Source organism: Delphinapterus leucas, chromosome 15 (genome assembly GCF_059928025.1).
Source record: "Delphinapterus leucas isolate spDelLeu-1000000601 "Yukka" chromosome 15, BTC_Dleu_Yukka2, whole genome shotgun sequence".
Classification (NCBI taxonomy): domain Eukaryota; kingdom Metazoa; phylum Chordata; class Mammalia; order Artiodactyla; family Monodontidae; genus Delphinapterus; species Delphinapterus leucas.
The window spans coordinates 76,074,463-76,098,994 of NC_143143.1; the positions used below are offsets into that span (position 1 = coordinate 76,074,463).

The following is a 24,532-nucleotide window of genomic DNA, read 5'->3' on the forward strand; positions in this document are numbered from 1 at the left end:
CATCCTATCCACTCACCTCTACTATACCCTGTGCCGCCTCCTAGAAGGTAACCTGAAGGTGTTTTTATGCAGCTGTTGGTCTAGAGCAGGGGTCTTCGACGGGGCAAGAGCACAAGGCATCCCAGGGAGGGTGGGAAGAACATACAAGAACTTCTGTTTATGGTCCTTGTTTTTAATGGTCTTATGTTTCCTCACCCCTATTTCCTTCTGTCCCTCGTGGGTGAGTGCAGTTGATGGTCTCTTAAAGCAGGGCTTCCAGAGCCAGCAAGAGTGGTGTGTTCTATTTCTTTCTTATTAAGAACATGCACTTCTTTTTATGACAGTGAGCTTCTCACGAAAGTCTGCGGGGCCCAACGTCCGGAGTGTCCCTCTGCAGGAGGGTCAGCCCACACTGGTATGAGCCCTAGGCAAAAAGTTGCATGATGTTTTCTCATCTAAAAAAAAATGAAGAAAGAAGTCCTGCTTTGCTGCCACGGCTCCTCCTGACGTTTATTGAGCGTTTACTCTGATCCAATAAAGAAAGCACCGTTCTGAGCGCTTTGCATGTATCCACTCCCTGAATCCTCAAGTGACCCGTGGGGCATCCTGCCATTAGCCAGGCTGTACAGATGAGGAAACTGAGGCAAAGGTACCCCACCAAGCAGAGGGGGTGGGCTCATATACTCACATCCACAGTATGGCAACATACTCCCATTTACTTGTGCTCAGTAAAATGGATTTATGGATTAACTTATCCGGTTTTAACTAAACCAGTCCCACAACTAAAAAGGACAATTGGCTTACAGAGGATCAGGCCAAAAAAAAAAACAACCCAGAGATTGGAGATCAAACTAATGATGCAAGCCCAAGCGCACAGCAAGAAAGTGGCCAAGAAAAGACTCCCCCTCCTCCAGAAATAAGTCCCTTGTCAGCCATATTCCAAGAGAGATGACAGCCCTCTAATCAGATTGGCAAGAGGTCAAACAAAAAGATTAGAAAGCGGGCTTCCCTGGTGGCGCAGTGGTTGGGAGTCCGCCTGCCGATGCAGGGGACGCGGGTTCGTGCCCTGGCCTGGCCTGAGGTTCTAACTACTGAGGGCATGAAGCTATTACAAGCAGCTTCACTGTTAAACGTTATTTTTTCTAGCTAGAATGTATTATTTTCCCAAGTCATCTTGAGGATTAAACTTAAAAACCTTTCTACTATACAGAAAACCATTTCACATTTTCCAAAGAACATTCATGTTCTACCCTTCGCTTGACCCTCACAATGACGCCAGGAGATAACTTCAGAGGTTTCTGAAATTAGACAAGTAGGGGAAAATGAGGCCAGGAGAGTAGGACAAACTTGCATAAGGCAGGATAATCTGTAAGTTAAAAGGCTGGGGGCTTCCCTGGTGGCACAGTGGTTAAGAATCCGCCTACCAATGCAGGGGACACAGGTTCGAGCCCTGGTCCGGGAAGATCTCACATGCCACGGAGCAACTAAGCCTGTGCGCCACAACTACTGAGCCTGTGCTCTAGAGCCTGCAAGCTACAACTACTGAGCCCGTGTGCCACAACTACTGAAGCCCGCGTGCCTCGAATCTGTGCTCCACAACAACAGAAGCCACTGAAATGAGAAGCCCGTGCACCGCAACAAAGAGTAGCCCCTGCTCGCCGCAACTAGAGAAAGCCCACGTGCAGCAACGAAGACCCAATGCAGACAAAAATAAATTAATTAATTAAATAAATTTAAAAAAAAAAAAAGGCTGGGCACCAAAGCCAGGACCCTGCACGTCAGTTTTCTCATCTGTAAAATAGGGATAACAACTGCCCTCTCTTCCAGCGTTGAAAATGTGTAATAGGTGCTCAGTAAATTGTCAGCAATTCTTACTCTACGTCACTTTATTTCCTACTTTACCCAGCGACAGAGATCAAAACAAGGGCCACTCTCAAACTGCAGATAGTTCAGGGTCAACAAGGACCCCAAAGACCCTTGGTTCCTATTTCCCTAGGCCCTTACCAGGAGGCATCTGGAAATCACTTCTGCTCTGGCTGCCAAATCGCTTGCTTAATACTCTCTCCACAGGGGCTCACGTGAGAAATTTCCCTTCTAGCTGGATGCCAGGAAACTCTCTGTCACCCAGAAGAACTGCTCAGCTTGTTCCTTTTTTGACAATGAATGCTGAGTAACTTCGGTGTCCTGCTCTTTTTACCTTGGCTGCCAGGAAGCTCAAAGCCCAAACAGGCAGATGTTTAACCGTGTCCACTCTATGTGCTCTTTAGGTCAGCATATTTGCTGAAAGTGACCAAGTTGACGCACTTCTGGCCAATGAGTTGGAAAGGTCTTCTGGGAAAGGTTTTCCTCCACTAGGGAGGAGAGCTCCCCCTCACTGCCCTGGCCGAGCCCCTGTCTCCTCCTGCTTTGGAACACATGATGCTTGGAGCTGCTGCCATCATGGAACCATAGAGGGGAAGGCTGAGAGGATCACAAGAAACCTAATCAGAGCTCTGACATCATGAAGGTGAAATGTGATTCCTTAGAGGACACATCCTGACACAATTTTCAGGTGCAGGAACAGAAACCAAGCTATGCAGTTTAAGCAGAAAGAAATGAGGGCCTTATCCAATCCTTGGAGGGGTTAGAAGAGCCTAGACTCACAGCTGCCAGAAAAACCAAGAACACTGTCGAACTGGCCCTCCAGGGAAGCCAGTTCTCCTCCAGGAGAGGCAGACCACCACCTGCCCGAGCTGATATTCTAGGGAAATGCTGCCCAAGCTGCTTCCAGGCCCTCAGAAGCCGTTGCCTCAACTCTCAGCTACAAAGCCACCCCATCCTGCTAGATACACGCCACCAGCAACACAATGGATGCCCTTCCTCTTGACACTCAGAAGCTGGAAACCGGGCCCTCTGCAAATGCTATCACAGAAAGTCAAACAGAACCACGGCCGTGCTTTGCTGCACCAACAGCACAAGGGTGGCCTCCGTCCCACTCCCGCTTTCCAAATCTCGAGCAGCTGGATCTGATCTAGGCCAATCATATGCCAAACCTGAGCTACAAAGGAGTCTGAGAAATGCAACTATTTGTTCTCCAGCCGGGCGGGAAGGCCAGGTAGAGGAGAGTGGGTACATGCCAAACACTAATCCACAACACCCACCTCCTCCAGAGCACAGGTCCCTCCCCTCTGCAGCCATACCCTCAACCTCGCACCTATACGGTCGCATTTAGGACTCCCCAACACAGGGAGATGAAGTGGAAATCCCAAATGCAGCCAGTGCCAGCCCACCCAAAGGGTCTAAGACAGATGATTCAGAAAATTATCTGCGTCCAAGAGTCGCTCCTCTTTAGTCTTCATCTCCCATTCCAGCTGTACTTACTCGGATATTGACTTTTTTATTGATTCAGATTTTCCCATTTCATCCTACAGGTCTTTTAGGACAGCTCTAATAATTTAAGGAAGACACAGCAGAAGATCTCAGGAATCCCATCCCTTAATAATCATCACCATAGTAATATCCATACCTATCACTTACTGAGCACCGACTCTACGCAGGTATAGATAAGGAAACCGAAGTTCAGAGAAGTTAAGACATTGGCCTACAGTCACCCAGTACGGGAGTGTCAAAGCCAGAATTCTATCCTGGAGTGAACCCTTAAAAGTTACCCTTGACCTTGGCATCAAAAGCTCAAGGGACACCAGGCAGACAGGCAACATGCGAAGGAGAGTGACTGGGGAGTGGTGGGGATGGAGGAAAACTAGAGGCTCCAGAGGCTGTTGCCATGGAAAATGGGGGCTCAGTGTTACCGATTTTTTAAGAGAAACTTTAAATCTAGACTTTTATGTGGACCTAATTGAAAAATAATTAAACTTTTTTTTTTTTTTTGCAAACACCATGGAGGCCAAACAAAATATGCTACAGGCCAAATCTGGTGCCCAGACCACAGTCTGAACCCAAGTTGTGCACCCCCCGGGCCCGTCCCCAGCCCAGAAGGTTCCTCCTGCCCCAGACACACCTCCCAGCCTTCGATGTGCGACTGCAGCTGCTCCAGGGCCTCCAGCTTCTCCATCTGCCTCTTGGTCTCGTTGATGTTGGAACAGACAGTCTTCATGGCCTGCAGGGCGCTCTGGACCGCGGGGTGGTCGGGGTGCTTGCCGGGGGTCCTCTTGGCGAGTTCCTAGGGTAGAGGAGAGGGCAGGAATGAGGAACATCGGCCCAGAGGGCACCAAACAGCCTCCAGGACACCCAGGCCTGAACCAAGTCCCAGCTCTACTCTGGACACAAGTTGTGATCTGGAGCTGGAGAACACCACTCATTCATTCATTCATTCATTCATTCATTTAATAAATGTCCCCTGAGCAGCTCCTCCCCAACAGGCAGTGTTCTGGAGTCTGTGGACAAATTTGTTAATAAAACAGAAAAATTCCTCATCTGGTGGCTATTACATTCTAATAAAGGAGGTGGGCCAAAATTAAGAAAAATCAGTGACAAATATTGCAAAGACACATCAGAATGAGGGGCTAGAAGGTCTTGGGAAAGGGGGTGTTCTTTCAAATTGGGAGGTCAAGGAAGCCCCTCTGAGGGGGTGACATGTGAACAGAGCGTCTGGATAAAGCAAGGGAGAGAGTCCTGCAAAAATCTGGGGGAAGGGCATGCCTGGTAACAGGAACAGCAAACGCAAAGGGGCATGGTGGGAGTGTATGGGGTCTGTAAGGGAAACAGCCAGGAGGCAGTGTGGCTGGAGGAGAGTAAATGCGAGAGAGAAGGAGAAAGAAAGAGACAGAGACAGAGACCAGTTTTCCAGAGAGGTGGCCATAGACACTGCCTCTCCCTAGCCCCCAGTTTTTCTCATCTGTAAAATGGGTATAAAGAACCCCTTGCCTTCACAGGGACGTGGAGGAAACATGTAAAGAGGACAAAGACGCCAGTCGGGGGCTTAATCTGCAAGCCCCTCCCCCACTGTTTCTCACTCTCATCTCGCACCTCACCACCGGCACAGGCTGGGACGCTCTAAAGGTCAGGCTGGTCTTCATCAAAGGGTTTCAGCCCCATAGTAAGTGTGATGAGAAAGGAACTGAGACGGCAGAGACCAGCTGGGTCTCAAGATATCAGGGAAGGTTTTCAGGCCGCGTCACTCAACCGACGCGCCGGCAGAGATAAGTTTCTCTAATCATCTGGCCCTGACATGCTCAGATGTTCCAGTATCTCTCCATCTCTCTGCTCCCTCAAAAATCACAGATATGACACTCCAGTGGGCTGGTTCCCAGTACCGTCCCACATGGGTTCCAGGGCTAGCTCCGCCCCTGGGCGGCTGGGTGACCTCGGGCCAGATGCCCTGCATGCCAAGCCTCAGGTTCATCGACTGAAAACCAGTGATGTGGGGGAGGATGGTGACGATGAGCCTTTACTCTGTGCCTGGGAGGTAGGTTCTGTTATTATCCATTTAACAGAGGAGGAGATGCAGGCTCAGCAGGATGGTCCAAAGGCTCCAAGAAGTAGGAGGAGGAGTGTGGATTTGAACCCGGCCATCTGGTTCCGCTCATGGTCATGGTGAGGGGTAAATCAGACACTTCAGGAAAAGCAGCTCTGGGGGAAAGTACAGCCTCAGTGCGCACTCAGTCTATGCTGACCATTATCAGTCCTGCTTCCGTAGGATGATACACGTTAGCAGGGCCCGCAGGCCGCAATGGGCCAGGCAGGTGTTGTTCTGAGAACGCCCTGCGGAGCACCAGCTCCAAAAATAGGTCTTCTCTAGTCACTTCACTTCTTCTCTGCCTGAACGTGAACAGCCTCTTTTCTGCAGAGAGGATCCTAATGGCCCAAGGACCAGATGTTCTGTAACATCAGGACCCTGTGGGTTTGCTGAGCACCTGCCTTGGGCCCAGGGACAGACCAGAAAGGAAGCAAGGGGTGGGGAAGGATGGAGCCCTCTCTCTGGAGGCAACTGAGCTGGGAAAGGTGCTCCCAGGGAAGGGGGAGGGAGGGACGGAGGGAGGAAGGAAGGGAGGAAGTGGGGGGTGGGCACAAACAACAGCCCCAAGTGGTGAAAGCGCTCGTGATCAATCAGAGAAGGGGAAGGACAGTGTGGCCGGAAAGGCTTCAAGGAGGAAGTAAGACAGAGGCAGGCCGGTCACTGAGGGTTGAGCTTTTTGTACAAAGGGGACGTATTTCCATTCACTCCTCACTCAACCAACACAGACTGAGCAACAGGTACGTGCCAGAGCACCGGGGTCTGGACAGAGGCTGAGACGGCCCTCAGGGAGCTCACAGTCAAGAGAACAGTCCAGAAGTTGAGTATTACCACTAACAGTAATAATGTTAGCATTTCGTGAGTGCTTACTCTTTTTGAGCTCACTCAATCCTCACATCAACCCTATGAGGTAGTTATTATTATCCTCACTTGACAGATTTGAGAACTGAGGCACAGAGAGGTCAGGTCATCTGCCTGAGGTCACGGATCAGACTTGAGCCTGGCTCTGAGGTTAGTGCTCTGAACGTCTATACTATTTATAACCTTTCAGATAGTTAAATAGGAATACTTTCCTCTCTGGTAAATATAATTTATATTATTGATTAAGTGCTAGGTGAAACATCAGGCAAGTGAAGGGACAGAGGGTGAGGGAGGTGCACTGGTCCGAGAAGGTCTCTCTGAGGAGAAGGGCCTCAGGGTGGAGACCTGAATGAAGTAAGGGCACAGGCTATACAAACATCTGTGGGAACAGCACTCCAGGCAAGAGAAGAGCACAAGCAAAGGCCCTGAGGCAGTGAGAAACAGCAAGGAGGCCAGGGAAGCCGCAGCAGAGTGAGCAAGGAGAAGGATGGGTGCTGAGGTCGGATGCACACACCAAACACAGATCAGGTAAGGCCTGGGTGTGGTCTCTGGGTTTCATCCCACGAGCCATGGGGAGGTGATGGGGGGTTATAAGCTGAGGCCTAACACCATCCAATTTATTTAGCCTTTAAAAAACCCCTCTAGGGGCTTCCCTGGTGGCACAGTGGTTGGGAGTCCGCCTGCCGATGCAGGGGACACGGGTTCGTGCCCCGGTCCAGGAGGATCCCACATGCCGCGGAGCGGCTGGGCCCATGAGCCATGGCCGCTGGGCCTGCGCATCCGGAGCCTGTGCTCTGAGGCGGGAGAGGCCACAGCGGTGAGAGGCCCGCGTACCGGAAAAAGAAAAAAAAACACCTCTGACTGCCAAGTGGAAGATGCACTGGAGGGAACATAAAGTGAACGTAAAAGCAGGAAGACTGGCTAGTGGCTACTACAATGGTCCAGGCAAGAGATACTCAAGGCTGGAACCAGGAAGCTCTGTGCCCCATTCATCCATCCAGTGAGGCCTCCTGTGTACCTGGCCTCAGGCTGGGCCCTCTGTTGAGGACACAGATGACACTGACACTGCCCCAACTCTCCTGGAGCTGACGGCCTGCTTGTAGACATGTCCACAGATAAAACTACGATAGAAGCCTGTGACCTATGATGCGGAATTCAGTTGAACTCCCCAAAGCACCCCCAGCCCCATGCTCCAATGTAAGTAATTTTGAGCACCTGAACTTCTGTCAAGCCAGCCAAGGCACAAAAGGGGAGTGCAGCCAGCCAGCTCCCTGTTTCCTCCGAGTGAGCAGTGACAGAGGCTCAACCCGCCAAAGCAGATCCAGCAACCTCTCCTTCTAAAAGCAGGGGGTCAAATGAAAGCCTGCAGACCAAGTCCAACCCACCACCTGTTGCAATAAACGAAGCTTTATGCTCAGTCATTTCCCCGCTGTCCTCACTTCTTTGTAGCCACAACATCAGAGTGGAATCGTCGCGACAGAGACCATACGGCCTGTGAAGCCTGTAATATTTACTACCTGGTCCTTTAAAGGAAAAGCTTGCTGATCCCTGGTCAAAAGCAACAGAACAGATTCTTAGCTGACACAAGGCCACCCAGAATAAAGGCAACATTCCCGTCCACCAGGACACAGGTTCTGATCACTGGGGTATGTGCAGCTTCCGTTTTCCTTGCCTGTCTCCCCTTTCCCTGGGCTGGAACGTGGACACGGTGTGAACATCTGAGAACCCAGGGGTGGAAGAACATAAACCCTGGACTGCCTTGTACAGAAATAAAATTACACGTTAAGTCACTGTTATTTCGGGTCTCCGTCACTGTAGCTAAAATATATCCTGATACATGTGACAGATGAGGAAGTTGAGGTGGACCCAGAGGCGAGGTCACTTGTCCAAGGTCGAAGATTGCTAAGGGGTGGAGCCAACATTCCAACTCATGCAATTGAAGTCCAGAGCCCACGTTTTTAACCACTACTCCATGCTTCTCCAGCCTGTGTCCCTGGGATCCTACCTCCTCCCACCTCCCTCCACAAGTGCAAAGCCCTCAGCTCTCTTATTCTTGAGACTAAGAGCTTTAGGGCCTGTCACACCCTGGGAGGCACTGCCACCACATCCCAAACCCCTGGAAGTTGGAATTTCAGCAATCCTCTACTGATGGTTCCCTGAGGGGCTGCCAACACCCAGTAGCTAGTAAAAATGAGAAAAAGGTTATTTCCCTCTTCCGTCTGGCTGCTCCCACCTCTCCCCCTGCCTGAGGTCGCTGCTGGGCATGGAGAATTGAAACTGAGCAGGACCTTCTGGCTAGGTTCCTGGCTGGGCCAAAACTGAGGGGAAGGTATTGGCTTTGGTGTCTTGGTTCACAAGGGAGTGTTGACTCCGCTCTGCCCAGCCACAAACTCAGGGCCCATTCCTGCCTCTGGGCCTTTGCACTTGCTGTGCCCTTTACTGGCACACCCTTTCTCCAAATCGTAAGAGGTGGTACAGTACTGGCATAAGGATAGGCATATAGGTCAATGGAAAAGAAGTCAGAGTCCAGAAAGAAATCCTTACATTTATAGTCAATAAATTTTTAACAAGGTACTAAGACAATTAAATGGGGAAAGGACAGTCTTTTCAACAAATGCTGCTGGGAAAACTGGGTATCCACATGCAAAAAAATAAAATTGGACCCCTTCCTCACACGACACACAAAAATTAACTCGAAGTGGATCATAGGGACTTCCCTGGTGGCGTAGTGGTTAAGAATCCACCTGCCAATGCAGGGGACACAGGTTCGATCCCTGGTCCGGGAAGATCCCACATGCCATGGAGCAACTAAGCCCGTGTGCCACAACTACTGAGCCCGCGTGCCACAACTACTGAGCCCGCGTGCCACAACTCCTGATGCCCACACGCCTAGAGTCCGTGTTCCGCAACAAGAGAAGTCACCACAATGAGAAGCCCGTGCACCACGATGAAAAGTAGCCCCCGCTCGCCACAGCTAGAGAAAGCCCGTGCGCAGCAATGGAGACCCAACACAGACAAAAATAAATATTAAATGTAAGAGCTGAAACTATAAAACTGTTAGAAGAAAACAAAGGTGTAAATCTTTTTGACCTTGAGTTAGGCAAAGCATACTAGATATGACACCAAATATATAGGCAACTAAAAATAAATTAGATAAACTGGACTTCAGCAAAATTTAAAACATTGTGCTTCAAAGACTATAAAGAAAGTGAAAAGACAATCTACAGAATATGTAAATTATATATATGACAAGGGACTTGCACCCAGTATATACAAAGAACTCTCACAACTTAACAAAAAGACAACTCAGGGCTTCCCTGGTGGTAGAGTGGTTAAGAATCCACCTGCCAATGCAGGGGACACAGGTTTGATCCCTGGTCCGGGAAGATCCCACATGCCATGGAGCAACTAAGCCTGTGCACCGCAACTACTGAGCCTGCACTCTAGAGCCCGCGAGCCACAACTACTGAGCCCACGTGCTGCAACTACTGAGCCCACGCACCTAGAGCCCGTGCTCCACAACAAGAGAAGCCACCGCAATGAGAAGCCCGCGTACCATAACAAAGGGTAGCCCTCTCTCACCGCAACTAAAAGAAAGTCCACACACAGCAACGAGGACCCAACGCAGCCAAAAATTTAATTAATTAATTGATTGATTGATTAAAAAAAAAAGACAACTCAATTAAAAAATAAGCAAAGGATTTAAACAGACATTTCTCCAAAGACGATACACAAATGGCCAATAAGCTCATGAAAAGATGCTCAATATCACTAGTCATTACAGAAATGCAAAACAAAACCACAATGAGACACCACTTCACACCCCCCAAAATGGCTATAATCAAAAAGACAAACAATAACAAGTGTTCTTGAGGATGTAGGGAAACTGGAATCCTCATACAGTGCAGGATAAAACATAAAATGGTGCGGCAGCTTTGGAAAAGAGTTTGGCAATTCCCTAATGACAGCCGGATTTAGCCACACCCGAAACCATCTAGCCACATACTTTTCAGTTACATGGGCTCTTTTTTTTTTTTTTTTTAAGCCTGTTTGAGCTAGTTTTTCCATTCCTTGTATTTGAGAGTCTCTACTGCTTCACAATCCCAGAGAGACTGCAAGGATCTCGGAATCCCAAAGGTGTCCCCAGTCAGCCCCAGACAAGCATAAAATATGGGTATCTTCAAAATTAATGGAAGCTTGAGCTGCACTACAAAAGCCTCACATGCAAAAGGAGGGAGGTGAGGAGGCTCCTGCCCAGTTCAGAACTTAACACAATGTCTTAATAAGTTACAACAGAGTCAAGTTCAAAAGAGACAGACTACGGTGTTGAAAACCCTGGAATCCACATCCAAGGTGGAACAGCTACATGAACTTACAGGGCTTGACCCTGAGAACAGTATTTCTGGAAGGAACCCAAAAGCTGCTTGTTAAGAATCTTGGGAGAACCACAAAACTAAGAAGAAACCCTCTGGATCTGCAAGACCTCAGAGGGTCCAAGTGGACCAAGTGTGCACATCTGTGAAATGGGATCACAGTCAGATCCTAAGGCTGTCGTGTGGATCGAATGGAATGATGAATGTAAAAGTGTCGGTCATCAGTAAGGACACAATATTTATCATCATCATAATTATTTCCATACTAATCATAGCTGTTACATTTACTATTATTTCTAGTAATAATAACAGTAAAAGTTGTAGTCATAGTAGTAATCATGATAGCTAGCACTTGAGCACTTACTAAGTATACCAAGCACTGTTCCAAACTTCAGTTTCTTAAGTCATTTCATCCTCAAATCATCCCAAAGAGATAGGTACTGTTTTTATCTTCACTCTGCAGGTGAGGAGACTGAGGCACAAAGAAGCAAGGCCTCTTGCCCAAGGCCACAGAGCCAGAAAGCAGGACCTGGTAGACACCTCACCACATCCACAGGCCCCTCCAGAAACAGTACCAGTAGGGCGTGAACACCCCCACAAGTAGGCTTTAGAACAAACACGAAATGTCTGAGCAGGGGCAGGCCCTGGGTATTCCTTAAAAACACTGAGGGCAGAGAAGGGAGGGGGAGTGCGGGGGTCACCCAGCGAATCAGCAGCAGAAGCCCCTCTAGAGCCAGGCTGGGTAACCTTTCCCCAGCATCAGTCCTGCCAGCCCCGTGTGGTTTTGCAAGCAGGGCTCGAGGTGAGGGCTTCCTGGAAGAGAGGATGTCAGAGCACAGGAACCCACCACTTCCGCTCCCCTCCCATCACATTTACCAAAAGGGTGCCCGCTGGTGTCCGCTCTGTGCGGCCCCATCGTGTCCCCGGAGGTGTGGGCACTGGGCCTCAAACTCCAGGCCAAACCGGGCATCAAGGAAACGTAGCTGCAGCCAACTCCCCCTTTCTTGCTCTGCTTTGCTTGAGATTCAGAAAAGGACCAGGAGAAAAACACAGGGCCCAGAGGCAGAGGAAGACAGGTGTGCAGAGGACACGAGACAGGGAGGCGATGGGACCCCAGTTTTCCCCTGTCCTCTCTCCCGTCCTGGAGTCCAAGAGAGGCCACTCCCGGCCAGCTCCCAGGGCGTGTTCGAGAGCCTTCCATCTCCCAGCCGTAGCTACCGGCTCAAGGAGAGCATAGTGGGGAACTCCGTGGCAGTCCAGTGGTTAGGACTCCATGCTTTCACTGCTACGGTTGCGGGTTTGATCCCTGTGGGATCCGAGCTGACCCAACGAGCCCTGGGACATTCGGGAAAAACACACTCTCTTCCCCCTTGGCAGCCGTGCTCATCAGACACAGGCCTGAGGTTGCTGGAGGCCCATGTTGCCACCATGAGAAGGGAGCCTCCCAGGAATAAAGCTGACACAGAGGAAATCTGAGCCAGGAGATGGGAAGAGGCTGATTCTCGCTGGCATCATTTGAGCTCCTGGATGCAGCCACAAGGAGACGGATCCATAAAACCACAGAGTGAAAATACAGCTGGATTTGTCACTGGAAGATGTGACAATACCCATTACTTGCTGTGACTTGGGGCTCCTGGAGGCTCAAAAGGAGACATGTGGTTAGAAAGTCATGTTGTCTCCTCTACAAAGAGAAAAAGGCAGCCTTGAGGATGGGAACGTCACCAATGGGGGCTGGATCCCATGGAGCACACCCACTTTCTGGGGACACCTCATCCAGCTCCAGGAGGGGCTGATCCTGCACCAGCTGTGGGTCTGTCCACAGACCTCTGCCCAAGGCACCACCATCAAAGCTCAGGAAGCCACGCTCTGATCTCATTATCAAGACTTCCCAGTATTTCAGTTCTGGGTCCCTGCATGCCCTGTCTAGGGTGACAGCAAGATGCAAATGAAGAGGCACTAGCAAGACCCACCACCACTTGAAAGTAGAAGAAAAAGAAAAAAGAAAAGAAAAAAAAAAACAAGAAATGAAAAACATCTGTAAGTCCATGAAAACCCAGAACTGAAAAGCTGCCTGGCACGGTAAAGAAAACCTCCGTGCATGCCAATTATATGAAATATATTTCATGACAATATATTTCCGATTTTAACAATTCCAGCCCCTGCTGCAGGTTGAAAACTGTACCCCTTGGATTAGGAATTAATGGGGGAAAGGAAATAATGCTCATGGGTCTTAAAAACTCCTTCCTTCCACTTGGAGAGATGGTGGGAGACAGCAGGAAGAGGGCTCAGTTCTGGGAGTTCACGTTCTGGCTTTGATGAGGACATGCCATGTGACCTTGGGCAAGTCTCATCCCCTTTCCGAGCCTTGGTCTCCTGGCTACGCAGTGCACGACTGGATCAGAGCCTGGGTCACAATCCAGACGCTGCAGGCCAAATGCTATTGCCAGGCTCTCTCAGCAAAGCAGAAGTTCTAGCCACCTTTGGTCTGTGTTTCCACTGGACAACAGCAATTGGCTGACCTGACTGGTGGCCAACCCCATAGACGGGACCTGTGTGCTATACAGTCTGTCACAATCCCCATCCCAACCCACTGGGTTACATCCAATCTACTCACTCACTTCTTTCACCTGCCCTGCAGGCACCTGTGTTTGACACCCTGGGTTGGTATCTACTGACATTCAGTGGTGGGGCTCCAACATGCAGTGACTCTATATCCAACTTCCAAAGGAGGTCCTAGCACACCTTACTGCAAAAGTCTACATCCTGCACTCCCAATTCCAGGTTCTAGAGAGGAGAGGGTAAAATTGGGAGAGATAATGATGGTGGTACTCGTAGTTTTAAATTCCAATTTAGTAGAAGAAAAAAAAGAAAGGAAGGAAGGAAGGGGGTGAGGGAAGGAGAAAGGAAGGAAGAAAACAAGAGTAACTAAACCAAAAAAACTAAAACTGTCCAAAATAAAGCAAGAAAGGTGGAAAAAAAGAAGCATTAAAAAAGAGGACAAATTTAAAAATTTTATAAAGGTGGTAGAAACAAGATCAAATATATCAATAAATATAAGTAGACTAAATAAACTCTCCTGTTCAAAGATAGAGACTGACAGGGCAGATTTTAAAACTTTAACTTCATACTGCTTACTAAAGAAGTATCTAAAATCTAAGGATACAATACAGATGGCCAACAAACACATGAAAAGATGCTCAACGTCACTAATTATTAGAGAAATGCAAATAAAATTATAATGAGGTATCACCTCACACCGGTCAGAATGGCCATCATCAAAAAATCTACAAACAATAAATGCCGGAGACGGTGTGGAGAAAAGGGAACCCTCTTACGCTGTTGGTGGGAATGTAAATTGATACAGCCACTATGGAGAACAGTATGGAGGTTCGTTAAAAAACTAAAGACAGAACTACCAGAACTACTGTATGACCCAGCAATCCCACTCCTCGGCACGCACCTGGAGAAAAACAAATTCAAAACGATACATGCGGGCTTCCCTGGTGGCGCAGTGGTTTAGAGTCCGCCTGCCGATGCAGGGGGCATGGGTTCGTGCCCCAGTCCGGGAAGATCCCACATGCTGCGGAGCGGCTGGGCCTGTGAGCCATGGCCGCTGAGCCTGTGAGTCTGGAGCCTGTGCTCCGCAGCGGGAGAGGCCACAACTGTGAGAGGCCCGCGTACCGCAAAAAAAAAAAAAAAAAAAAAAGATACATGCACCCCAACGTTCACTGCAGCACTATTTACAATAGCCAGGACATGGAAGCAACCTAAGTGTGCATCAACAGAATGAATAAAGAAGATGTGGTACATATATACAATGGAATATTACTCAGCCATAACAAGGAACGAAATTGCAATTTGCAGAGACGTGGATGGACCTCAAGACTGTCGTACAGAGTGAAGTAAGTGAGAAAGAGAAAAACAAATATCGTACAATATCGCTTATATGTGGAATCTAGAAAAATGACAGAGATGAACTTATCTGCAAAGCAGAAATAGAGACACAGACGTAGAGAACAGATATACGGGGATGGGGATGGGGGTGGCAGTGGGGAAGGAGGGGTGGGATGAATTGGGAGATTGGGATTGACATATATACACTACTATGTATAAAATAAATAACTAATGAGAACCTACTGTATAGCACAGGGAACTCTACTCAGTGCTCTGTGGCAACCTAAATGGGAAGGAAATCCAAAAAAGAGGGGATATATGTGTGCATATAGCTGATTCACTTTGCTGCACAGCACAAACTAACACAACATTGTAAAGCAGCTATACTCCAATAAAAATTAATTTAAAAAAATCTAAGGGTACAGAATTGTTAATAGTAAGAGGATGAAATAAGATATATCATGAAAAGACTAATCAAAAGAAACCTATGGTAGCTTATTAATATTGAACAAAACAGACTTTGAGACAATAAAAATAGCTCATACTTACTAGGCACTTATAAGCCCTTTATAGGTATTATTTCATTTAAGCTTCACAATAACCAATGATAAGGCACTATTTGACAGAAGAGCAAACTGAGGCACAGAGAGTTTGTCATTTCTCAAAGAGGTAATACTAATAAGAGGAGGAGTTGGGATCAATAAAAATAAAAATCATTACATTATTAGAGTAGTTAACATTTACCAAGCATGACTGACTATACCTAATAAAATGCAAAGTGCTCTCATGGGTTTTCTCAGGCATTGTCTCATTGATCTTTGCAGCAAGCCTGGGAGGTAGTGACTTTACAGATAGGGTAATGGGGGCACAGAGAGGTTCAGCAACTTGCCCTCAGTCACACAGCTAAGAAGAGGTGGAGCTGGATTTTCAAACTTAGACTCTTAACCATCACGCAGAGCATGGCAGAAAGCAGAATGCAGGCAGGACTCCGAGGAAGAGTGGTCTGGGAGGCTTTGGAGCTTGGCTTTGAAAGGGAGAGGAGAGAGCAGGTCCCCCACCCTGAGGGAGTCGAGCAGCCCGAGGCTATTGCTGCTCACCACACGGAAAGAGCCTGAATTGGGGCTGGTGCAGTCAGAGGTGCTGAAGCAGCTGTGGGCAAGGTGTCAGCGCTCAGCCCAAGAGGCAAGATGCAGGGCGGGCACTGTGGTTGTGGGGGAAGACGAGAGCGGGGGCAAAGGGGGCCACAGAAAAGAGACCTGTGACTTCCTGCGCCTTCTCGGCAAGACAGCAACAATGCCAGATCCCCAGCAGATTCAGAACTCACCTCGTAACATCAGGGTCAGAGAAGAATTCCAAAGAGATGACCCGAGGTAGCCAGAATGAAGAGAAAGAACTCCGGCAAATCAACACAAAAGACACCTATCCAACAGAACATGAGCAAATGACATGAAGAGGCGGTTCTCATAAAATGCCTCTGTCTCCACTGCCACCACCCTGGTCCAGTCACCTCCTGCCTGGACCACTCGTTCGTATCAATGCCTCCCTGGTCTCCCCGCCCCTCGCCTCCACCCTCATCACCCCACAGCCCCTTCTCCACAAACAGCCTGAGGGATCCCGTGAGAACTAAGATCCTGTCCCTCCTCTGCTCAAAACCTTCCCACGGTGCCCACCTCACTCAGAGCAGACAAAGACCCTACAAGGCCCCACATAATCCGGGCCCACCACCTCTCTAACCTCACTCCCCGACTCTCTCCCTCAGGTCCTCCCCTCTGGTCACACAGGCCTCCTCACTGTTCCTCAGATGCACTCCTGCCTCAGGGCCTTTGCACTGGCTCTCCCCTCTGTCTGGAAGACTCTTCCCCCCGGCACCTGTATGGCCCCCTTCCTCACCTCCTTGAGGTCTTGGCACAGATGTCACTTTCTCCATCCATCACTCCTGGACCTTACTAACCCTGATTTTCTTTTTCCATAGTATTCATGCCATCTAAACAAGTATACACATTTCCTATTCATTCATTTGTTGTCTGTTTCTACCCCCCCAGTAGAATGTCAGACCACAGAAGAAGGGGTCTGGGCAGTTTTTGTTCACTTTGTATCTCCAGCACCTACTATAATGCCTGACATATAATAGCTGCTCAATGGTTGGTGAATGAATGAACGGCTCCAAAAACCCTAGACAGTGCAGCACCCACTGTGGCTCCCCTCCTGGAGATAATCAGGAAGACTGAAAGAGATTTGTTACGAAAGTACCAGTCTCACGGTGTGATTCACTGTGCTTGGTGTTATCTTCTCCCCTCTCCCACCACCCACCCCACGTAAAGTTTCGTCCTGTGCCACCTAAAACCCTTTGGTGAGCTGTGAGCGGTACCCGTCCCACACCCTGGGAAACACACCACTCCCCCGTCATCCCCCTGCACCAAGAACCGATGCCGACACCTCCTTAGCGATGGACCACGGGCCATCCCCAGGGGCACCACACTCCTGACGGCCAAGGAGACAGAGGTAACAACCAAATGGCAAGGTCCTCACACTGTGTGTAGGTGACAGCTGCATCACCCACAGATAGACGTGGGAGGCACAGAAGACACTGGAGCCTATGCAGGGTCCCGAGGCTATACCCTGAGCAGAGATCCTGCAAAAGCATCCCTGACACAACCCCTCTGCAGCTGCTGTCCCAGAAGATGGCTCCCAGGACGTGCCCAGTTTGGGCCCAGAATGTTTGATCTGGCCACCTACGGAGATGAGGGCGAGGCGGTAGGTGGGAGGGGAGACAGGTCTGGGGGAAGGGGAGAGCCAAGCATTTGCTTTGGGATATGGTGGGTAGAAGGTGCCTGTGAGACTTTCAAGTGGAGAAGTCAAGTGGGCAGGAGAACAAGACCAGGTTTAGGTGAGAGGTCCAGGCTGGAAGTCATCGGACAGAGACGGGGTCTGAAGCCATGGGAATGTCCACCTAGAAACTTCTACGTGGATGTTCACAGCAGCAGTATTCATAATCTCCAGAAAGTGGAAACAACCCAAGCGCCCATCAACTGATGAATGGGTAAGCAAAACATGGTATACCCACACAATGGAAGATATTCCGCCACAAAAAGGAATAAAGTGGTGATGTATACTACAACATGGATGAACCTTGAAAACACTGTGCTAAGTGAAAGAAGCCAGACACAAAAAGCTACGTATTATATGATTCCACTCATATGAAATGCCCAGAGTAGGCAAATTCACAGAGATAGAAAGTAGATGAGTGCTTGCCGGGGGCTGCAGGAAGGAGGGAAAAGGGAAGTGGCTGTTCGTGGATCCAGAGTTTCTCTCGGGGGTGATGCAAATGTTCTAAAATCATTGTGGTGATGGTTGCACAACTTTGGAATATACGATAAAAGGGGGGTGGGGCATGGAATGGATGAGGCCACCGCAGGTGTAAATCTGGATAGAAAAATGGCCCATGGACTGAGCCCACCTACACTTGGAGGCCTGGAAGGTGAGGAATCAGCAAAGGAGACTGAAAGCAAGGGGTCAGAGAGGCAGGAGACAAAGGGAACAGGGGACTGGAGGGGAAGCTGCCCCTTTAGACAGTTGTGCCCCTCCTGTTTGCCCCCTGCCGGCCTCAACCTGCTTCCATTACATACCAGGCCCTTGTGGGTCCAGTCCGAGACTGAAGTTCCAAGGGACAGGCACTGGGTCTGTCTTGCTCACGACCGTGGCCCTGAGCCGTGCCAGCAGCTGGTGCGCGTGCCAGTAAGATCTGCACGTCACCAGGCAATGACTAAAAGGGTCCGTGACAGTGGGTCTCCCCTCGGGCACTTGCCATTTGAGCATCAGGGGCATCACCCCAAACCCGAATCATTTTCTGGGAAACGGTGATGGAAAACTCAGCAAAGCCTGCAAATGCCAACTGGCTACCCCAGACCTGGGCTGAAGGCTGGAATAGAACGTTACGGCTATTCTTAGGCAATGTTTCAAGGTCAGCTTTTGGGGGCTATTCCCAAAGAGACTTTCATTTTCGCCTCGTCCCCCTTCCCACCCAGGCTCCTCGACCCTGTTCGCCTACTCAGTTCAAAGTTCAGCTCAGACAATGGGGCTCAGAGGGTCACAGGGACATCTGCGAGGGCGTCAGAATCGGAGGGGGTGTGGGCAGGACTGAGGGTTCGGGCTCAGCTGCCCCAGGTTCATAGGATCATCTTTGAAAATCCACTGGAAAATGTGACAGAAAAATGGAACTCAGGAGGGGTACGTAGAGTTCCCCTCAATCCCAGCTGTTTCCTGATGCAAACATTCCAGCTGGGGGTGCCAAAGGCCAGGACACTCTGAGCAATTCTGTCGGGCGGGGAGCGTGGCATGTCCCCACAGGAATCTCAGGCCCTGCTGGCAGGTGCCCCAGTGCTCTCTGAGCCCCGGATAAACACAGCTGGAGATGGAGGAAACAGGACACGTAAACAGCCCTTTGGTTTGGAGGAAAACCCACAGCTCTGCTTCCTCATTGTTTCCTGTGGGCAGTTATTCCTCCATCAATTGCACGCGGGTTCTCTCTCTCTCTTTCTCTCTCTCTCTCCTCTCCTGGGAAGCCAGAGTCCAGGAATCTCACCAGGCCAGACTGTGGCCCCTGGGGCTGAGCAGGCCTCAGAAACACCTGGACTTTACATCGAGAGCTTAGAGTCCACCAGGACATACGGGTCCAGCCCCACTGGTTGTTACAATACATTACGGAAACTGCCACTCCAAGCGGCCACTGGGATGCCAGACTTTCCCAAGATCCAGAAACCAAAGTGTTTGTACCTAGGGAACCTTGGCTGGGGTCTGGGGCTGTAGCTGGTGATTCTTCCAATGGGTCAGATATTCAAGGTTTTGAAGCCCAGGAAAGAAGGAGCAAACTGGCCACCAAGCCACAAAACACAAGGCCACCAACCTTCCCAGACCCCCACCTAGGGAACTGAGAAGGTCAGCATCCCCGACACCCCAGCACTTCGGCGGCTTAACTCTCCAAAGTGCTTCTCAACAGGCAGTGTAGCCTGATGGTTAGGGCGCAGAACTCTAGAATCAGACTCTGCCCAGGTTCCAATCATGGTTCCTCCCGCTTACCTAACGTGAGACCTTAAACGGGCCACTTCCCTTGTCTGTGCCTCTGTGCCTCATCTCTAATGTGGGGCTGATCACAGTGCCTACTTCATTGAGTTGCTGTAAGAGTTAAGCAAATAAATCTTTAATCATCATATCAACCCTATCAGTACTATTAATACAAACGCCGTATTACAGACAGGGAAACTGAGGCCCAGGGAAGTGACTTTCCCAAGGTTAAGCAGCCAGTAAATGGCAGAGCTAGAATTCAGACCCAGACAGCCTGTGACTGCAAAGCCTGGCTCCAATCCAGGGGTCAGCAAATTCTTTCTGTAAATGGCCGGACTGTAAATATTTTAGGCTTTGCTGGCCACAGCCGGTCTCTGCCACATATTCTTCTTTGCTTGTTTGGGGGGCTTTTTTAACAACCCTTAAAAAAATGTAAACACCATTCTTAGCTCACGGATTGTACAAAAACAGCCCATGGGCTGGATTTGGCTCACAGGCCACAGTTTTGCCAACCCCTGCCCTAAACCACTGCAGAATACTACCTCTTAAATGCCGGCAACTGATTCAAGTTTGGAAAACACACCAAACGAATCAAGTGAAGCACATCTGCGGGTCCACTGCAGTCCACAGGTTACCAATTTACAAGTTCCACCTGGAGCTTCTTCAGCACCAAGATGAAGAGCTGAGCTACTTATGGCATTTCCAACACCTGTCTGGGGATCAAAGCAGCTGCAAGAACAACTACAGATGGTTCTTTCAGCTCCCTGGGAGGCATCAACAGCAGCAGGCCAGAGGAGGTGCAGGGAGAGCTGGGTCCCACCACCCACGGGTACCCATGTTAAAGGCCTGTGTTCACAGGCAGAGCTGATGGCCCCCACGAGGGTCTTGCCAAACACCGTCTCCAGCAGAAAGGCAAGTTCAAGAATCCCCAGTACCTTTCCCCTCCCCTCTCCCTTTCAGCTCATGGAGCAAAGATGCATGTGGCCCCAGTGCGCAGGTGCATGAATGAGGCACCACCAGCCAAATTAATCCACCAGCAGGGATCCCAGGAAACAGCTGTCAGACAGAAGGCCTTCAGGATGGAGCCAGGGCAGGCTCAGGCCAACGGCCACCATCTCCAAGGGCGGAAAAGCCTGCGCTGAAAGCAGTGGATGGCGGCAGAGCCATGCACCCAGCTGGAGATCTGCCTGGAAGCTGACTCGGAAGTTGAGGATCGAGACTTCTTGGGCCCTCCCACAGGCAGCACATCTTCCCCTGGTCCGCCTGACCAAGACCAAGTCAAATGTGGCTGGGCGGGGAGGGAGACATCAGGTGTGGCGATGGCCCTGGTTTGTCCCCCCGCATCTGCACCCGCACCCCTCTTCCACCAAGAGCCCAGATTTGGGCGAGGGGGTCCCTCTCTCTCCATCACTGGACTTTTGGCCTGTGGGATCCAGTGACTGGTGGGAGCGCATGACACAAGTCTGTGCCAATCAGAGCTGGCTTGCTCAGGGTTGATTGGTTCAGGGGTGGAGCACCCGACTGTGGTCTCAGCCAATCAGAATACGACACTGCCCTGCTCACTGTCATTGGACCATATCTCAGCCAATCAAAGCACAACACTACCCAGTTCACAGTGATTGGGTCGGGGTAGAGCGCAAGTCCAAGCATATGAGAGGAGGGCAAACAGCACAAGCAAAGGCTTCCTGTAATTGGTTCAAATTGAAGCACATGACTCAGGCCCAAAGCATTCCTAATATTGCACTCTCCTGGCCACAGATGACCAAAGCCTGAGTGACTCTCAGGACTTTTGTCAGAGCTACTGGAAGAGAGGCTCACTCTTTCCCATTGTCTTTGAACTTGAGAGGGTGCAAAGCCACAGTAACTACAGCCATCTGCTACCATGCTGAAAATAAGAGCTGAAAGGTGGGAAGCAGAATTGAACCAGGGAGAAAGAGGCAGGGTCCTGGCCTGGATGCAGCCTGGCCCAAAACCGATGCTGCCCCTAAACTTCTCAGCTACCTGAACTAACAAGTTTTATTTTTTTTTGATTAAGCCAGGCAAAGCTGAATCTTCTGTCGCTTCAAAATAGGGGAAAGGAACAGGGGGAACGTCTCACCTTGAGGAGGAGGGGGTACTTGCAGATCCTCTGAATAGGAGATAACAGGTAGCCCTCCAGAGGGATGTCCGTGGTCTTCCGGCCTCCCAGGAGCATGCAGCTCTGAAAAGGGACAGGAGACCTTCGTTAGAACTCACCAAGGACAGCAAAGGAATTTGGCCACCCTCAAATAATCATGGGAAGCACTCTCAAAATGCAGCTACAGACAATCACTTTGGAAGCAACTTAACAATACCTAGGTGAGGAAGAAATGTGTATATTCTACAACCCAGCCCAAAGCCTATATCAGAGGCTGGCAAACTATTGCCCGTGGGCCAAATCCTGCCTACTCCCTGTTTTGGCAATTAAATTTTTACTGGAACACAGCCATATCCATTTGTTTACATAACGTCCATGGCTGCGTCTGAGGGCTGAGTAGTTGTAACAAAGACCTTATAGTTGCAAAACCTAAAATATTTACTATCTGGCCTTTTACAGAAAAGTCTGCCAACCCTCATTCTACAGAAACTCACACACATGCACAGGACACAGGAACATGGACACTCAAAACTGCCTTGCTTGAAACAGCAAAAAGTGGAAAGCAACCTAAATATCCATCAACTGGAGAATGAAAAACGTTTGCAGCACATTTCCACACCACGCAGTGGTGAAAACGAGAGAACTAAAGCTATGTATAGCAATGTGGGTGAACCTCGAAAACACGCTCTTGAGCACAAAAGGAAAACAAAAGGATACATATGGTATGAACCCATTTACATAAAGCTTTTAATGACACACAAAACAAAACTAGGCATTGTTTATGGAGAACCTATCCGTAGTGAAGTAGAAAGTCATGCACGGGAAGGAAGGGTACCGAGTTACATGTCTGTGGTCTCCCACCACGCCCCTCACAGTCCTGGGTCCCTAGGGCTCACTGTGTGCCCAATGTATGAATGAATGGATGAATGGACTAATGAATGGATGAACAAGCTGCCAGCAATGAAGGGGTCTCAGCCTTCCGCCTCAACACCGTGCTAGCAGAATGGAAATGGAACGGGACCCTTGGGAAAGTGGATTCCCATCCAATCATTTATTCATTCATTCATCCTCCAAATACATACTGTATGCTTACTATGTGCCGGGCACAGTTCCAAGCACTGGGGAACTGCCCGAAAAAGCAGACGATTTCCCTGCTTATAGTCAAGGTAAAATAAGACCGTGTGCTTACCGGGCCTAAGGCTCTGTGCCTTGCGTTTCACCCATAGGTAAAGTTCATCCTCACAGCCCTAGAATAAGCAAGATCCCTATTCCAGATGGGCAAACTGGCGCTCAGAGGCCAGAAGCACTGGCCCAAGTCTCAGAGCTAAGTCCTCTGCCTCTCGCGGATCTTTGGGGACCCTCTCCTTAGAGAAATAGTCCCAGGGACCCTGGGTCCCTGCTCTAGCAGGAGCTGCATGGCTCCCAGCCCCACATCCAGCCCTGGCACAGACGGGGGATCAGGGCTGCAGCAGCTGGGATGTGCCAGGTCCCACACTGCTCACACTCAGGCCTTTGTCCTCCAAGCCAGCGCTCCCCACAAGCTGCCCTGATGATGTCAGCTCCAGGCAGAGAGAGGGAGCCTGGGAGTGGGGTGTGCTTTCCAGACGCCCCCAGGGCTTGGCTGGAGAAAGGCCTGTCTCTTTGTCCAGGATCAAGAAGTTTTCACAGGACTGTCACAGCCACCAATTCCTCTTCACCCCAAACACCCTAGATTTTCATTTAAAAAGACAAAAAAAAAAAAAAAGCAAGCACACACAGAGCTATTCACTATTCTAATATTATGCCCCAGGCACTATGGGAAGAACGTTGGAGAATCCTCTCTTTAAACCATCCTAATTTCACAGAATTGATTCAGGTGAGGTGTCATCCTCACCCCCTTCCCAACCTCCTAATGGCAGCCATGCCCCTGGGTCGTCCTTTCCATCCACACTCTTTCCCCGCTGACCTCATCCAGACCCATCACTTTCACCACTTTAACCATCCTTTACGCAGAAACTACTCAGCTTTCTATCTCCAGCCTGGCCCCTCCCTTCCCAAAACCCGAGACTCATATCTCTGATTCTAGGTCCAAATCCCCACCTGGACATCTAACAGGCATCCTTAAACCTCACACATCCCAAAGGGAATTTTTTTTTTTTTGGCCGCCCCCCGCAGCTTGCGAAATCTTAGTTCCCCAACCAGGGATCGAACCCGGCCTCGGCAGTGAAAGCGCTGACTCCTAACCACAGGACCGCCAGGGAATTCCACAAAAGGGAATTTTTTAATTTACCTCTCCTACCTGCTCCTACCCAACCTTCACCATTTCAGGAAATTGTACCTCCATTCTTCCAGTTGTTTGGGCCCTAAGCCCTGGAGACACCTTTGATTCTTCCCGTTCGTTAATACCCCAAAGCCAACCACATGGCACATCGTGTCAGCTGGACAATCGGACTCTGTGTAAATCCAACCACCTCTCCAGGCGCTACCGCCCCACCCTCACCACCGTCATCTCCCGCCTGGACCATTGCAGCAGCCCCAGAGCGGGTTGAATAGTGTCCCCACAAATGCCATGTCCACCCGGAAACTCAGAATGTGACCTTATTTGAAAATAAGGTCTTTACAGATATAATTAGTCCAATTAAGATGAGGTCATTTTCATTCTGGATTAGGGTGGGCCTGAAATCAACAGGCTCCGTGTCCTTATAAGAGGAGGACAGGACACAGAGAAGGCAGCTGTGTGAAGAGGGAGGCGGAGACTGGAGTTCTGGTTCCACAAGGCAAGAAACACGTGAGGCCACCCGAAGCTGGAAGAGGAAA

The 24,532-nt window shown here is 49.7% G+C and overlaps 1 protein-coding gene and 1 long non-coding RNA gene across 5 annotated transcripts in view; one reads left to right on the forward strand and one right to left on the reverse strand.

Moving 5' to 3' along the window:
• Nucleotides 1-24,532, reverse strand: part of PREX1 (phosphatidylinositol-3,4,5-trisphosphate dependent Rac exchange factor 1) — a 194,263-nt gene that overhangs the window by 72,652 nt on the left and 97,079 nt on the right. For 3 of the 4 annotated variants that reach the window (XM_022597748.3, XM_022597747.3, XM_022597751.3), the window contains 2 exons: nucleotides 21,719-21,820; nucleotides 3,977-4,138 (listed from right to left, as the gene is read on the reverse strand). In XM_022597748.3, coding sequence (XP_022453456.1) covers nucleotides 3,977-4,138; nucleotides 21,719-21,820 — 264 coding nt within the window. The remainder of the gene's footprint in view (nucleotides 1-3,976; nucleotides 4,139-21,718; nucleotides 21,821-24,532) is intronic. The other variant, XM_022597750.3, reaches the window with a different exon arrangement.
• On the forward strand, nucleotides 5,793-8,088 carry LOC149747511 (uncharacterized). Its single transcript, XR_016387944.1, has 2 exons — nucleotides 5,793-6,820; nucleotides 6,918-8,088. It is a non-coding gene; the product is annotated as an uncharacterized LOC149747511 (long non-coding RNA).